The following is a 17,507-nucleotide window of genomic DNA, read 5'->3' as shown; positions in this document are numbered from 1 at the left end:
ACAAGGAATTATCTTCCCACTTTCCTTATAATACTTCCCAAATAGGGTTAACTTGGATTTTGTAAAAAGAAAAAATACCTGTGGAACAAATTGTGGGAAATTTCATACATGTCGAGTTTACCAGTCAGTGATATACAAATGTATACAATTCCTGAGAAAGGATAGAGGATATGGTGACAAGGTAAGTTAGAGACCGATGTGCAAACATAAGTGGGTGTTAGTGTTAGTTATAAAATATTGCTCCTAAAATTTGTACTGAAACATTCTTCAATTAAATTATGACCCAGGCTTGGTTTGGAAATTATTTATTTTGCGGGATTCATCTAGTGTAACATTGAGACAAAATAGACAAACCACATGCATATGGCTCTGCTCTCTTTCAATAAGGATTAGTCATTGCATCCAGTCGAATGAGTGGTTAGATGGATAATCAAGAAACCGTTTGGAAGCTTCTTTTAAAAAAAACGCTTCTGTAGGACATTTACAGCAACTTCCTCTTCTCAAACTCCTGGAATAGAAGGAAAAATATATAAAGAATGGTTTAGTAAAGTTTTAAATTACAAACTGTTTGCTTGCAAAATGAAGTATTTCAATACCTGATAGTTAGAAACTTTAGACCATAAGACATAGGAGCAGAATTAGGCCAATTGCCATCATTGAGTCTGCTCTGCCTTTCCATCATGGCTGATGTATTATCCCTCTCAACCTCATTCTCCTGCTTTCTCCCTGTAACCTTTGACACCATCACAATCAAGAAACTATCAAGCTCTGCTTGAACTACATCCAATCACTTAGCCTCACAACAGCTGTCTTTGGCAATAAACTCCACAGATTCACTACCCATTGGCTAAAGAAGTTCCTCCTCATCTCTGTCCTAAAGGGACATCCTTCAATTCTGAAGCTGTACTCTCTGATTCTATGCTCCTCCACTATAGAAATCATCCTCTCCACATCTAGGCCTTTATATATTTGATAGGTTTCAATGAGATCTAACCCCCCCCCCCCACCTCATTCCTCTAAACTCATTTACTTTAAACTTGTCACCTCTTGTCCATTTGTATTTAGAGCTCTGATTACTATAAAACAGTCTCACCCCTGCCCCCTTCCACTATATTTCCCACAATTAAAATAGATGTTACTTATTGCAAATTTAGTTTCATTCTGCTGTTCAAATTTGTGAGCTACATGCGAACTTTATATATTTCTCAGCTCTCTCCCACTCTGTGGGTCCAGAACTCAATCTCTTAAACATTCACGCTTTCCTCTTGCTTTGACACTTTCTGCTGATGAGGCCTCAAGCTCTGCAATGCCCTCCCTAAAATCTCTCTGCTTCATCAAATCCTCCTTGAAACCCAGCTGGTTGACCAAGCTGAAAATCACCTAATGCAATTTTCATATCTGACAATCCCTGTTTGCCACAGAGGAAGCTTTACACAGTAAGAGGCTCTAACAAACTGGAAGTCACTGACGCAGTCTTACCAGCTGACACCCACAAAACAGCATCCAGTAGCCTAGTACAGTCACTGGAGTAGTATAGAGTTATAGCCCCAATGATGGTAAAACACTTTGTAAAATCCCACCTCTCTAGCTGTGTGTGATTAAGTACAAAAAGACCAGTATCAGTAATGATAACTGTGAAGTTACTGGATTGTGTAAAAAAAATTCCAACACACAGGAAAATCTACCATCCTTAAACTAACTGGTCAATATTAGCAATATGGTTAACTCTTCATTGCTGTCTAAAATGGGCTACTCAGTGCAGGAGGCAAACAATCAATAATAGTCATAGAGCACAGAAACAGGCTCATTAGCCCATTTAGTGCATGATATAATATTATTCTGTCTAGTCCCACCAACCTGCACCTGGACCATAGCCTGCCACGCCCATCCCACCCATGCACTCATCTAAACTTCTCTTAAATGTTGAAACTGAACCTGCATCCACCACTTCCACTGGCAAATTGTTCCACACTCTCACCACCCTTTGAGTGAAGAAGATCCCCCTCAGGTTCCCAGTAAACATTTCACCTTTCACCTTAAGCTATGACCTCTGGTTCCAATTATGTCAATCATGTCACTGAACAAATGAGTAGCGAGTTGTGTTTCCTTCTTCTGAATTAGAAAAAAACATGTAATACAGCATTGTCAAACAGAAAATTAATTCCAGGGTCAGGGATACTTTTGGGGAGGTGGTGCAGGAGGGGAAAGAGATGCAGAATATAAAAGTAATGATGTAATGCTGAGGCTCTATGAGGCACTGGTCAGATCACATCTGGGGTATTGTGAAATGTTTTAGGCCCTTATCTGAAGAAAGATGTACTGGCATTGGCGAAGAGTTCACAGAATTATCCCAGGAATGAATCCCAGTATGTGGAGGGTACTGGGCCTCATTAGAGTTTAGAAGAATGAGAGGGGATCTTATTGAAACCTACCTAATATGAAAGATCTAGATACAGCAGACATGGAGAGAATGTTTCCAATAGTGGGGGGAGTTTAGGATCAGAGTGCACAATCTCAGAATAGAAGGAAGTCCCTTTAGAAAAGAGATGACGAGGAATTTCTTTAGCCAGAGGGTGGTGAATCTGTGGAATTTATTGCCACAGACAGCTGTGGAGGCCAAGTCTTTGGGTATATTTAAAACAGTTTGATAGGTTCTTAAATAGAAAGGTTGTCAAAAATTATGTGGAGAAGGCAGGAGAATGGGGTTTAGAATGACAATAAACCAGCCATGATGAAATAGCAAAGCAGACTTGATGGGTTGAATGGCTTAATTCTGCTCTTATACTTTGTGGTCTTATTTGCAAAAACATTCACACCTGACTCATATAGAAGAGCAGTAAAACAGAATGCTACAGGATGTTTTGAATTTCAGCAGGCAGGCAAAAGGCGAGACAATGTTCCAGACAAGGCAGTATGATGAATATATTGCACTAGCTAAACTGCTACTAGGACGTACTGAGAAGGTCAGGCATTTCCCTGAAGGGTGAATGAAAAATGGGCAAATGGTACCCGAGCTGCTAAACGCATTTCATTCACAGGCCCTCCTGTTCATTCCAGATTTTTAATAAAGGCAGATGGCAAAGGAATGAAAAGAAGCAAATGGATACAGGAGCCCTTATCCGCAGCCTCATTCCTGGTCACCAGCTCCTGAATCCACTGGGTTCCATTCCCGGGCCTGACCTCAGATGCAAGTACACTCATCACCTGGCTCCAGCCACACTCCAACCCTCACTATTATTGAAGGTCCTCTGCCTCCCTCACCCAATCCCATCTCCAGTGGTACACTTAGCCCACATTCCCAATGTTCCAGCCACCTCTCCCTGGTTCAGCAACATAACTAGCAAAACAATCACCTAACACAAGGAAATCTGCAGATGCTGGAAATTCAAACAACACACACAAAATGCTGGTGGAACGCAGCAGGCCAGGCAGCATCTATAGGAAGAAGCACTGTTGACGTTTCAGGCCAAGACCCTTCTTCAGGACTGATCAATCACCTAACAATCACCTAATCAACATTGCAGCAGAATTAGGCCATTCAGTCCCTCTCAACCCCATTCTCCTGCTTTCACCATATTACCCTTCATACCCTGATTAATCAAGAACTTATCGATCTCTGCCTTAAGTACACCCAGTCATCTGATCTGGCGATGAATTCCACAGATTTACCACCCTCTAGCTAAAGAAATTCCTCCTCAGCTCTGTTCTAAATGGACAGCCCTCTATTCTGTGCTGTGCTTTCTGGTTCTAGACTCCCCCACTATGGGAAACATCCTCTGCATGTCCATTCTATCTAGACCTTTCAATATTCAATAGCACCCATCATTCTTTTAAACTTCAGCAAGTACAGGCCCAGAAGTATCAAATGTTCCTCATATATTAACCCTTTCATTTCTGGGATCATTCTTATGAATCTCCTCTGAACCCTTTCCAATGCCAGCACATCCTTTCTTAGATTAGGGGTGCAAAAATGCTCACAATATGCCAGACATGGTCTAACCAATATGTTATAGAGCCTTGCGACTACATCCTTTCTTCAGTGAAGTCCTGGTGCCTGCTTTGCTGAACACCTGCAAGAATGCTTTAAGTAAGCTTCAATTACACCAGTGCCTAAGAAGAACGTGGTAACCTGCCTCATTGACTATCGTCCAGTAGCACTTATATCCACAATGATTAAGTGTTTTGAGGGGTTGGTGATGAAACATCAACTCCTGCTGAGAAACAACCTGGATGCTCTCCAATTTGTCTACTGGCACAAAAGGTGCTATTTCAATGGCTCTTCACTCAACCCTGGAACATCTGGACAGCAAATATGCATATATCAGGATGCTCATTGTCATATACAGCTCAGATTTCAATACTATCATCCCCTCAAAACCTATCAATAAGCTTCAAGACCTTGGCTTTAATACCTCCTTGTGTAATTGGATCGATTTCCTCACTTGCAGACCTCAATCACTTTGGATTGGTAACAACATCTCCTCTACAATTTCCATCAGCACAGTTCCATCACAAGGCTGCGTGCTTAGCCCCCTGTTCCACACGCTTTACACTTATGGCTGTGTGGCTAAGCAGAGCTCCAACGCAACAGCTAAGCAGAGCTCCAATGCCATAATTAAGTTTGCTGATAACACCACTGTCGTAGACCAAATTAAAGGCAGTGATGAATCAGCTCCTTTGATAGAAGGAGAATGAAAATCTGGCTGAGTGATGTCACAACAACAATCTCTCCCTCAATATCAGCAAGACCAAGGAACTGATTATTGACTCCTGGAGGATGAAACCTGAGTTTCCTGAGCTCATTCTCATCAGATATCAGAGGTACAGAGTGTCAGCACCTTTAACTTCCTCGGTGTTATCAATTCAGATGAAATATCCTGGGCCCAGAACGTAAGTGCAATTATGGAGAAAGCACGGCAGTGCCGCTACTTCTTTGAGAGTCTGCAAAGATTCAGCATGACATCTGTAACTTTGACCAACTTCTATTGATGTGTGGTGGAGTGTACATTGACTGACTGCATCATAGACCGGCATGGAAACACCAATGCCCTTGAAAAGAAAATCCTGCAAAAAGTAGAGGTTACCACCTGATCCATCACAGGTAAAGCCCACCCCACCATTGAGCTCATCTACACAGAGCACTGTCGCAGGAAAGCAGCATCCATCATCACACCCAGTCCATGCTCTCTTCTTGCTGCTGCCATCAGGATGAAAGCACTGGAGCCTCAGGACTCATACCACCTTCTGCAGGAACAGTTATTACCACTCAACCATCAGGGTCCTGAACCAGAAGACCATAAGATATAGGAGCAGAAGTAGGCCATTCGGCCCATCAAGTCTGCTCCACCATTCAATCATGGGCTGATCCAATTCTTCCAGTCATCCCCACTCCACTGCTTTCATCCCATACCCTTTGATGCCCTGGCTAATCAAGAACCTATCTCTGCCTTAAATACACCCAATGACATGGCCACCACATTTGCTTGTGGCAACAAATCACACAGATATACCACCCTCTGACTAAATTAATTTCTCTGCATCTCAGCTCTAAAAGGATGTCTTTCAATCCTGAAGTTGTGCGCTCTTGTCCTAGAATCCCCTATCATGGGAAATGACTTTGTCATATCAAATCTGTTCAGGCCTTTTAACTTTTGAGATGTTTCTATGAGATCCCTCCTCATTCTCCTGAACTCTAGGGAATATAGCCCAATAGCTGCCAGATATTCCTCATACGGTAACCCTTTCATTCCTGGAATCATTCTCGTGAAGCTTCTCTAAACCCTCTCCAATATCAGTATATCTCTTCTAAAATAAGGAGCCCAAAACTGCACACAATACTCCAAGTGTGGTCTCACGAGTGCCTTATAGAGCCTCAACATCACATCCCTCTTATATTCTTATAGAAATGAATGCCAACATTGTTTTCACCTTCTTCACAACCGACTCAACCTGGAGGTTAACCTTTCAGGTATCTTGCACAAGGACTCCCAAGTCCCTTTACATTTCTGCATTTGAATTCTCTCCCTATCTAAGTAATAGATTTATTTATTTCTTCCACCAAAGTGCATGACCATACACTTTCCAACATTGTATGTCACTTGCCACTTCTTTGCCCATTCCCCTAAACTATCTAAGTCTCTCTGCAGGCTCTCTGTTTCCTCAACACTACCTGCTCCTCCACCTACCTTTGTATCATCGGCAAATTCAGCCACAAATCCATTAATACCGTAGTTCAAATCATTGACATACATCGTAAAAAGCAGCAGTCCCAACACCGACCCATGTGGAGGCAGGCAGCCAGAATAGGATCCCTTTATTCCCACTCTCTGCTTTCTGCCGACCAGTCAATACTCCACCAATGCTAGAAGGGATAACTTCCTTCAGCTTCACTTGGCCATCACTGAACTGTTCCCACAACCTATGGACTCACTTTCAAGGATTCTTCATCTCATGTTCTCGACATTTATTATTTATTTATTCATTCATTTGCTTTTACATTTTCACAGCTTGTTGTCTTTTGCACATTAGATGCAAGTCCTGTTGACAGTTTTTCATTAATTCTATTATGATTATTGGATTTATTGAGGATGCTTACAAGAAAATAAACCTCAGGGTTGTATATGGTGACATATACGTACTTTGATAATAAATTTGCTTTGAACTTTGAGTGGCCCAGAACATCCAGGTGCCTGCCACAGTAGTTCACAATCCCACTCCAACTCTGTCCTTTATGTCTGTGGCTCCTTGCACCATTACAAGAGCAAACACAAGCTGAAGGACAGCATCCCATCCTCTGTCTGGGCACACTGCAGCCTTCTGGACAAATTTTGAACTTTCTGCACAAAAAGCTCAGAACACTGGAAGAACTCAGCAGGTTAAGCAACATCTTTGGAAGTAAAATATGCAAGTCAAAACTTGGTCTCGAAGCATGTGCTACATATTATTCCAAAAATGCAGAGGTCTTTCTCCAACTCCCATTATAGAGTCATAGAGCACTACAGCCCATCCAGTCCATGATGAACTGCTACTCTGCCTGGTCCCATCGACCCCAGTTTAGCCAGTGTCCTTGATGCCATTCTTGACCAAATGTTGCCTTGATGTCAATGGCAGTTACTCTCACTGAACCTCTGGAGTTTAGCTCTTCTGCCTATTCTTGTACCAAGGCTGTAATGAGGTTAGTGGCAACAGTGAGCCACAGTGGCAAACCAAACTGAGCTTCTGTCACCAGGTTTTTGCTAAGTGCCATTTAATGACACTATTGATTATCTTTACTGTCATTTTGCTGATGATCAAAAGTTGGCAATTGGCTGGGTTTAGATTTTCCCTGATTCTTGTGGGCAGGGAATACCTGGGCAGGTTTCCACAACATCAAGTACATACCAGTGTAGGAGTCACACTGAACAGCTTGGTCAAAGGTCAGTAAGTTCTGGAGGATATTTGCAGTATAACTGTCAAGGCTCATTGCCATAGACTGATCCAACAATGTCTTTTGCCAGTTTTTGGAGTGAATAGAAGAGGCTGAATATTGGCAATTATCATCCTGGAGGAGGCTGAAATGGATCATTCTCTCGGCACTTCTAACTAATGATTCTTCCAATGGTGCAGGTTTATCTTTGATACTGAAAGAACATAGAACACTATAGCACAGTACAGAACCTTTGGTGTATGATTTTGTGTTGAGCTTACAACATACTCTAAAAGATCTATCTAACCCTTCCCTCCTTTATAGATCTTCAATTTTCTATCATCCATGTGCCCAAGAATACCTTAAATGTCCCTAGTGTATCTGCCTCTACCACCACCCCCGGCAAGGTATCTCATGCACTTTCCACTCTCTGTGTAAAAAAAAAACCTATCTGTGCCATCCCCCCATACTTTCCTCCAATCACCTTAAAATTATGCCCCTTCATAATAGCTGTTTGCTTTCCAATAGCTATCCACTCGACCTGTGCCGCTTATCACACCTCTATCATATCACCTCTCATTCTCCTTTGCTCCAAAGAGAAAAGCCCTAGCTTGCGCACCCTGTCCACATAAGGCAGAGCGTTGAGAAAAAAGTTGAGAAGTTATGCTGCAGCTGCATAAAGCTTCTGTTGGGCCACGTTTGGAATACTGTCTGTAGTGCGCAGTCCCACACCATGGGACGAATGTGAGGACTTTGGAGAAGTTGCAGAAGAGGATTCCCCAGCATACTGTTCCCAAGTGCGTTAGCAGTAAGGAGAGTTTGGACACATTTGGATTGTTTTTTCTGGAGTGTCAGAGGCTGAGGGGCAGCCTCTCATAACTAGGGTTGATAGTCTAGTTTCCCCTCCCCCCCACGATGGAACTGTCATATCAGAATCCCAGAGTCAGGTTTATTATCACCGTCATGAAATTTGTTTTGTAGCACTAGTACAGTACAAACATAAAAATTACTATGATTTCCAAAATTAATGGTGCAAAAAAAAAAATAACGAAGCAGTGCTCATGGACTGTTCAGAAATCTAATGGAGGAGGGGAAGAAGCTGTTCCTAAACCACTGAGCGTGGATCTTCAGACTCCTGTAAATCCTCCCCAGTAGTAAAAATGAGGGCATGACACAAGTCATAACGGTTCTCAATGATGATTGTTATCTTCGTGAGTCAATGCCTCTTGAAGGCATTCTTGATGGTGGGGAGGGCTCCGTCTGTGACGGAGCTGGCTGCGATCCTGTGCATTGGAGCCTCCATACCAGGCTGTAATATAACCAATGACATTGCCCTCCAGACATCTATAGGAATTTGCAAGAGTCTTCAGTGACTAACACACAAAATGCAGGAGGGACTCAGCCGGTCAGGTAGCATCTATGGAAATTAATAAACTGTCGGCATTTCCACAGTGACACTTCTTCAGGGCTGGAAAGGAGGGGGGGAAGATGCCAGAATAAAAAGGAGAAGGGGAAAGGAAGGAGGACTAGCTAGAAAATGATACGCGAAGCCAGGTGGGCAGGAAAGGTAAACAGTGGAAGAAGGAATCAGATAAGAGAGGAGAGTGGACCTTGGGAGAAAGGGAAGACTGAGGAAGAGAAGAGGAGGGAAGCAGGAGGGAAAATAATTACCAGAAGGAGAAATTGATATTCATGCCATCAGGTTGGAAGCCACCTGGAAGGAATATTGAGGTGTTGCTCCTCTACCTGAGAGTGGACACTATGGACAAACATGTCGAAACAGGAAAGGGAATAGGAATTAAAATGGCTGGTCACCAGTAAATTCCACTTTTGGTGGATGAAAGAGAGGTGCTTGACAAAATGGTTCCCTTTGCCTCACCTGGAAGAACTGCTTGGGGCCGTGAATGAAGGTAAGGGAGGGGGTGAATGGGCAGGTGCAACTGGGATAGCGACAGAAGGATGCCAGGAGGGATGAATGGACAAGGGAATCACAGAGGGAGCGATCCTTGCAGGAAGCAGAGAGTGGTGGGGGGGGGGGGGAGGTAAAGGTGTGTTTGGTGGTACAATCCTGCTGAAGGTGGCAGAAGTCATGGAGAATGATGTGTTGGGTGCAGAGTCTCATGGGGTGGTAGGGGAGGACAAGAGGAACTCTATCCCTGTTAAGATGGTGAAATGCTAGAGGCTATAGCTTAATGATAGGATTGGAAGATCTGCAAGGTGAGCCAAGTGATTTAAAAAAAAATACATGGTGTGTAGTACAGCCTGTTCCTGTGCTATACTGTTCTACAGTCACTATTCTTACCAGCACTTTTTAATAGCTCTAATGAGCTCACTTTTCTATAGATATAATATCATACAATGTTCCAAAGTCAAGTAACTCTGTGCAACTCCATGTCAGGGTAAACAAGTCAAGGAAAAAAACAAGAAAAGTCTCCAATAACAGCTGGCAAACTATGGATCCTTAGCTCTTAAGTACTCTGTTTGCAGCTGTTCATCATAAATTACTCACAATGCAACAAATAGCTTCTGAGAAATGAAAAGACCTACTGCAATAATTTTAACCTGGAGTTCTTTTATTAAACTATTAATTCTGCCTTCAATAAAAATACTTTTCCATCTATAATGGTTTCTCCTGCTTAGTTGCAGGATTTAAAATACATATCTACAGTATGTATTGGGGTGGCACAGTGGTTAGCACACTGCTTTACAGTACCCGGGTGATAGGGTTTCAATTCCCGTCGATGCCTGTCAGGAGTTTGTATGTTCTCCCCTTCACCACATGGGTTTCCTCCAGGTGCTCTGGTTTCCTCCCACAACCCAAAGACATACTGCTTGGTAGGTTAAATGGTCACTGTAAACTGTCCCATGATTAGGGAAGGGTCTGTTTCGGGAGTTGGTGAGCAGCGCGGCTCAAAGGGCCGAGAGGGCCTGTTCCGCGTTCTAGCCCAATAAATAAATAAATAACCACAAAGCAAAGTGTTGCTGCCTACCTATAGTTTTTAATAAATTCTAGTCCGTGCATTGAAAATATTTTCCTGTCCTTCATCCTGCAGCATATTCCCTTCTGGTTCAGTCTCTTGGGCAAGACAGAGAAATAAAATTGTAGGAAAGCAACAGACAGTACAGAAATCTTTTATTTAATTTACTTTGCAGGACAATAGCAAACAATGGCAAACTTGATTTATTTATCTTCTCTCTCCTACTCCTTTCATCCCCGGCAGCGCTTTGTGTGAGCACCTAGATTTATCAGTAATGCAGAATTTGCTGCCCCTGGTCCTCCTCCTCCCCTCTGATCCCTCTGCTAGCTTTTGTTTTCACATTATTTTTGCATTTCGTTATTACTCTGCCAGAAATTGCCAATTAGAAGATCAATGCAGCTGCTCTCCTGAACAGAAACACAGAATTCAAAGAAGCAGACCCTTCCCATCCAGAAACTACTATTGCATTACGACGATCAAGGATTGTGCTCCAAAATAAGTCTGGCTTAGCTGACAGATACAAAGGCGGATTTTTTTTAAAAATTCACACTAATAGTACCAGTCTCAGATTTAGAAAATCAAAGTTCAAATCGTGCCCAACAGGAAGATATAATCTGGATTGAATGCTGTGGAGAAGTACTGAGAGAGAGAGCATCAGGGTTCTCGCTTACAATAACCCTGTGCCTTCAAAACAAGAGTTGGTTTTCATTGCAATCATAGAGGCAAAGAGACATTGATACATTGTGCAATACTGCCACTCAGTGGCTCTTGCAAGCATTGGCACATGAGAAGAGTCATCAGGCTTGCTTTTTAAAAAAAAACTTAGCTTTGTCACATGTATATCAAAATATACAATGAAATAAGTAATTTGCTTCAACGACCAACACAGTCCGAGGATGAACTAGAATCAGCCAACAAGTATCACCATGCTTCTGGAGTCAACATGGCATCTTCTCCCCGCCTCCCTTTTTCCATTCGCCATTCTGGCTCCACTCTTACCTCTTCCATTGCCTCTCTCTGGCACCCCTCCTCCTTCCTTTTCTTCCATGGTTCACTTTCCTCTCCTATCAGATTCCCTCTTTTTCAGGCCCTTACACCTTTTCCACCTATCACCTCCTAGATTCTTACTTCATCCGTCCCCCACCCATTCACCTTCATCCTCACCTAGCTTCACCTTTCACTTTCTAGTACGCATTTCTTCCCCTCCCTTCCTCTCAGCTTCTATCCTAGATGCTCCCTACTTCCTTCCTAATCCTACTGAAGGCTATCAACTCGAAATATCAATACTTTATTCCCTTCCATAGATGCTGCCTGACCTGCCTAGTTCAGACAGACAGACAGACATACTTTATTGATCCCGAAGGAAATTGGGTTTCGTTACAGTCGCACCAACCAAGAATAGTGTAGAAATATAGCAATATAAAACCATAAATAATTAAATAAATAATAAGTAAATCATTCCAAGTGGAAATAAGTCCAGGACCAACCTATGTTGAATTTCCCCATGGGGATGAATAAAGTATCTATCTATCTATCTATCTATCTATTGGCTCAGGGTGTCTGACACTCTGAGGGAGGAGTTGTAAAGTTTGATGGCCACAGGTAGGAATGACTTCCTATGACGCTCAGTGTTGCATCTCGGTGGAATGAGTCTCTGGCTGAACGTACTTCTGTGCCTAACCAGTACATTATGGAGTGGATGGGAGACATTGTCCAAGATGGCATGCAACTTGGACAGCATCCTCTTTTCAGACACCACCATCAGAGAGTCCAGTTCCACCCCCACAACATCACTGGCCTTACGAATGAGTTTGTTGATTCTGTTGGTGTCTGCTACCCTCAGCCTGCTGCCTCAGCACACAACAGCACAGCATTTTGTGTGTGTTGCTCTGGATTACAAGAATTTGCAGAATCTCTTGTGCTTATGACGTGGCAACGACTTACTAACTCCTTCACATCTTTGGAAGGTGGGAGAAAACCAAAGTACCCAAAGAAAACACACTTGGTCACGGGGAAAATGTACGAACTCCTTACGGTCAGATTTGGAATTGAACCTGGGCCACTGGCACTACACTAATCACTACGCTACCATGCTTGACCAAACAAGACAAAATCAATACATTTTAGGGGCTGTGGTAGTCAGTTTTGCCATAGTAGTTTAACCTAGAAAGCTCTGAAATCCTATGAAGAAATGGAGGCATAAGGAGTGCAGATATTGTAATCTGGAGCAATCAAACTGGCACCACAGACTGCCCCATTGAGATCTTCCTGTAGATCATTTTTGGCTAGGATCGTATCTTTGATTCAAATTTACCCATCAAAATATTGACATGAGATTCTGTCCCAGGTAGGATTCCAAATTAAGTGAGCTGACCGCAGTTGGGACATAAGCTCCCTGGGACAAGTTGAAAATCAACTGTCAGCTGCTGAGGAAGAACAAGTGACAATGTCCAGCTGTCAGTCACAAGGGCACTGGCTCATCATGTAATGCCCACCCTGGAGAGAACCTGAAAGACCAGCGGTATGGAATGGAACAAAAGAGAGAAAATATTAAAGGAAAACCAACTCCAAAAAGATGAAGAGCAATATGAAGATCCATTGTACTGCAGATTACCATAAAGACAGCTGTTACAGATGGCTGTGGGGGCCAAGTCTTTGGGTATAATTAAAGCGGACATTGATGGGTTCTCAATTAGTAAGGACGCCAAATTTTACAGGAATGGGGTTGAGAGGGCTAACAAGTCATTCATGGTGGAGCAAGCTCAATCAGTCAATTGACCTAACTCTGCTCCTATGTGGCATGAGTTTAAATGGAGTCTGCAGATACTTTTTCATCAACTCACCACTGGTTGACTGGTAACAGTCAACGTCCACAAAAAGTTATTAAAAAGGAACTAGTTGTTCTCAATCCTAAAGCAACCTATGCCAAGCACACATTGCAGTTTGAATTCCACTTGGGTTTTAATAAAGTCACCCCTCGTCTAAGTCTATGCAATTGATGTTAATACCACTTCAGCTACCCTCAGGATTACATGATGAATTAGCTTCCACAGCAATTCTGGCAAGGAAGAAGTTTCTTCATAACTCAATATTTTGAAGCTCTGAATTCTGCTAATTTCTTTTGAGACTTGGGTTTTGCAGGTAAGGACCAAAATTTGTTGCCCACTCCTGGCTGTGTTCATGCAGCTAAGTGGCTGGCTGGACCACTTCAAAGAGAAACCACACTGATCGGTGACTGCCAACCAACATTTACCCAAACATGGCAAGAGCAGTCTGTCATCCTAAGAGGACATTTTAATTATAAAATAAAACCATTTCACTGACAAGACAACTCTCTGGTCACATTCAATTATACCAGATATTTACTCATTTTAAAAAGTGGATTCAGATATTGAGATCTGAACTTGCATTCACTGGATTGGCCATCCGTACCTCCAGATAACAACAATCACTAACTGATTTTATTGAGGGCAGCCAGTTTGAAAATGCAATGCAACAGATCAAATTTTCTAGAATAAATTTCACACTACATTGAAGATTCAGGCAGGCTACATCAGTTAGTTTCAAGCACCTGTTATTAAACCTGTGGCTTCATTCAGCCGAGACCCTGCCAGTTACCTGAGAGAATCACAAACTCATTCCAGCCAGGAAATGAGCATTTGGCCCATCGAGCCTGTGCCAGCTCTTTATCAAGCAGTCCGATGTAACTCTTACAGAAATAAGTTTTTAACATTAGAAAAGTCTGTTTGACAAATTCTTCTCATCCCAAGGCACTTTTGCCTTAATAAACCCAGCACATCCTGTCAATAATATAAATTAATAACTAGAGTTAATGTGTCTGAAGTGAAACAATGTTAACTATCTATTTACCCACCATTAGATTGAGTTTGTATGCAGCCTGCACCCAGCTGTACAGGGACTCTGAACCAGATGAAATCCTGCCACACCTGACTGCCATTTTGTGCAAACAACGAAGGCGGATATGAGAGATCTCAGCAGAAACAGTAGTTTGACTGCAATGCCAAAAAAAAGAAAACCAAATTTGCATTCAGACACAACCACTTTCAGGATCATCCAGCATGTTCCATAAGATAGGAATTACTTTAAAATCTACCAGCCTGCGTCTTTTAGAAAATCCTGACAACCAATTTATGCATTGCAAGACCCCTAAACAGCAATGGAGATAAAACTCCCACTGAGAGAAGCAATTTCAAATTACCTCAATTTTAAATGACGGACGGCTTATTTTAATGACTTTTTATTGTTTCAACTTTCAGTAGTGAAAACATCGTAATATCTACATGATCAAGCTCTCATAAAATCTTATGTTTTAACATGGTCACTCCACGTTCTTCTAAACTACAAGGAATACAGAGAACAGCACGGTACAGGGACAGACCCTTCCGTCCAGGACATCTATACTGAAATAATTACGCTAATGACGTCTAATTACGCTGGCCTCTTTTGCCAATACATGGTCTATATCCCTCAATTTTCTGAATATTCGTGTATCTAAGAGCATTTTAAACTCTGCTATTGGATTTGCCTCCAATGTCTCCCATGGATGCTCATTCCAGGCACTCTCTACTCTCTGTGTAAATGTAACTCCCCAATGAATGTTCCCCTTCTTACCTTAAATGCATACCCTCTAGTATTAGATATCTGAGCTTTGGAAAAAAGAAACTGTCTACTTCACGTAATCTTATCAACTTCTATCAGGTATCCCTACAGCATACACCACTACAGAAAAAAACACAACCCTCCAGAGGGCATTCCTCCAAGAGGACCACAACCTTGTCGTGGTTTGGAGGCTTGCGTGTCTCAACGACCCAAAAAGCGATTTTCACTGCAGGCAGGGTTTTATGCTTTGGCTCTTAGTAGGGCCACCCATGCCTAACAGGTCAAAGGGTAGAGGTCAAACTAAGAGTGGTCCACTGGTCCTCCAAGTTCAGGGATTCAGCTCAGGGCTAACAACCCAGACTTGTAAAACAAAATTGTTATGGAAACAGCAAGAATCCTTCTACATCTGAGTGTGATGGTATTCCTGAGTCTCCACCTGGGACTTGCATGACTGACAGTAGTGAAAACTGATACGATGAAGGAAGCACTGAACACTGCCAGAGGTGGAGGACCTGCACTGATGCCCTAAACACCAGCAGCTAAATGGGCATTATGAACTCGAGAGCATTACAACCATCAGAGTACATGTGGTAACCTCTCCTTATAGCACATCTAATCCAGGCTGCATTTTGGTAAACCTATTCTGCACTCTCTCCAGAGCCTCCAATTCCTTCATAAAATGGGGCAAGCAAAACTGAATGCAGTACTCCAGATGTGACCAAACTACATTTATAAAGCTGCAATATCATTTCCTAACTCTTGTTCTCAGTACCTTGACTAATAAAGGCAAGCAAGCAAACACCATTTTTTTTCACCACCTGGTAAAAACTTGCACCAAAATGTCTTGCCTCTCTTGGTACAAAAACCCCACATCCCAGGATTAGCCTGATGAATCTCCTTTGGCATGCCTCTGATGCTGCTACATCATTTTTTTATAATTTAGGTAAGGGAATGAAAACTGCACATCATATTTGAGATGTGGCCTCACCAGCTGCCTGCACAACTGCAATTAACCATACCTATCACTAAATTACAAACAAATCCTCCATGTACTTAATCTGCAATTTCATCATGCGGGTAAAGTGATCCAGCTGAGCCCTACCTTTTAGCTTTAGGTCCAGAATCAGAACCAGAGTTACCACTGACATAATCATGAAATTTGCTGTTATGCATCAGTAATACAATGCAAATTTAAAAATAATAGTGCAAAAGAGGAATATTGAGGAGGTGTTCATGGGTTCATGGATTGTTCAGAAATCCAGAAATCCAAATGCAGAGGAGCTAAAGCTGTTCCTAAAACATTAGTATGGGTCTTTGGGCTCTTGTACCTCCTCACTGATGTCATAATGAAGAGAGGGTATGTCATAGACAGACAGTATCCTTAATGAGGCACTGCCTTTTGAGGATGTCCTTAAAGTTGGGGAGGCTAGTGCCCATGATGGAGCTGTCTGAGTCCATAACCATCCACAGCTCCTGTTGATTCTGCACATTGAAGCCTCCATTCTAGAAGTAGAATGCCACCCTAGCCTTGGCAAGTCCCTCGGTCTTCAAATTATTCACCAAAGTACCCTTTAAAGGCAATAGACACCCCTGCTCCATCACCATTTTTGCCATTAGGTTCCAAACCGTCACCACCTTTGTGTCAAAAATTTCTTCCCTAATGCCCTAATTCCTTGTGAATTAACAACACCTCTGCTCAAGGAAACAAGTTTTTCTTATGCACTCTAACAAGGCACCTGATCTCTTTATACACTTCCTCTCAAACCCCACCTGTTCCAGGTTTTTCCACTTGGCCAAAGCTGCCCAATCCCACAACATCCCGATAAACCTCCTCTGTAGTACCTCCGCATCTTTCCTCTGACGCACTAACCAGTGTGGCTGTGTGACATTCTGCCATCGTTGTGACCCAAACTCTCAAGTGAATGATCAGGACAACACCATCAGTACTTTAGATCAAACGAATAAATGTTAAAAAAAATTCTTAGAACTTAGAAGAGTACAGCATATGCCATTCGGCCTGTTATACAGTGCCGACTCTTTAACCTACTTTAAGATTAATCCAACCCTTCCCTCCCACATAGCCCTCCATTTTTTTTCATCTATGTGGCTATCTAAGAGGTTCCTAAATATCCCTAATGTATCTGTCTCTTCCACCACCCCACTGTTTTAAAAAAAGTACCATTGACATCACCACTATACTTGCCTCCAAACACCTTAAAATTATGCCCTGTCATATTAGGCGCAACCATCCTTTCCAATTACTCTGAAGATACTTTCGGAATGGAATTTTTATATTTACTGTGGGGATTTATTTGTCATTTTTACTGTGTTCTTTATACTTAACTGTGTTTTATTTATGCTGCATTGGATCCAGAGCAACAATCGTTTCGTTCTCCTTTACACTCGTGTACTGAGTTTTTCAGTATTTTATCTAATAACTGGGAAGATGTTGCACTCACAAGATACACCCGGAGGGAAACTGTCCAAGAGGGAGCTGCACTACA

General features: G+C 42.3%; 1 protein-coding gene across 3 annotated transcripts in view; it reads right to left on the bottom strand.

The window, feature by feature from the left end:
• Positions 1-289: 289 nt before the first annotated feature.
• Positions 290-17,507, bottom strand: part of suclg1 (succinate-CoA ligase GDP/ADP-forming subunit alph) — an 89,346-nt gene continuing 72,128 nt past the window's right edge. For all 3 annotated transcript variants that reach the window (XM_073042146.1, XM_073042147.1, XM_073042149.1), the window contains one exon: positions 290-508. In XM_073042146.1, the coding sequence (XP_072898247.1) occupies positions 482-508 (27 nt within the window). In that variant the 3' untranslated portion in view covers positions 290-481. The remainder of the gene's footprint in view (positions 509-17,507) is intronic.

Source organism: Hemitrygon akajei, chromosome 4 (genome assembly GCF_048418815.1).
Source record: "Hemitrygon akajei chromosome 4, sHemAka1.3, whole genome shotgun sequence".
Lineage (NCBI taxonomy): Eukaryota > Metazoa > Chordata > Chondrichthyes > Myliobatiformes > Dasyatidae > Hemitrygon > Hemitrygon akajei.
This window is presented reverse-complemented; position numbering and strand designations above follow the sequence as displayed.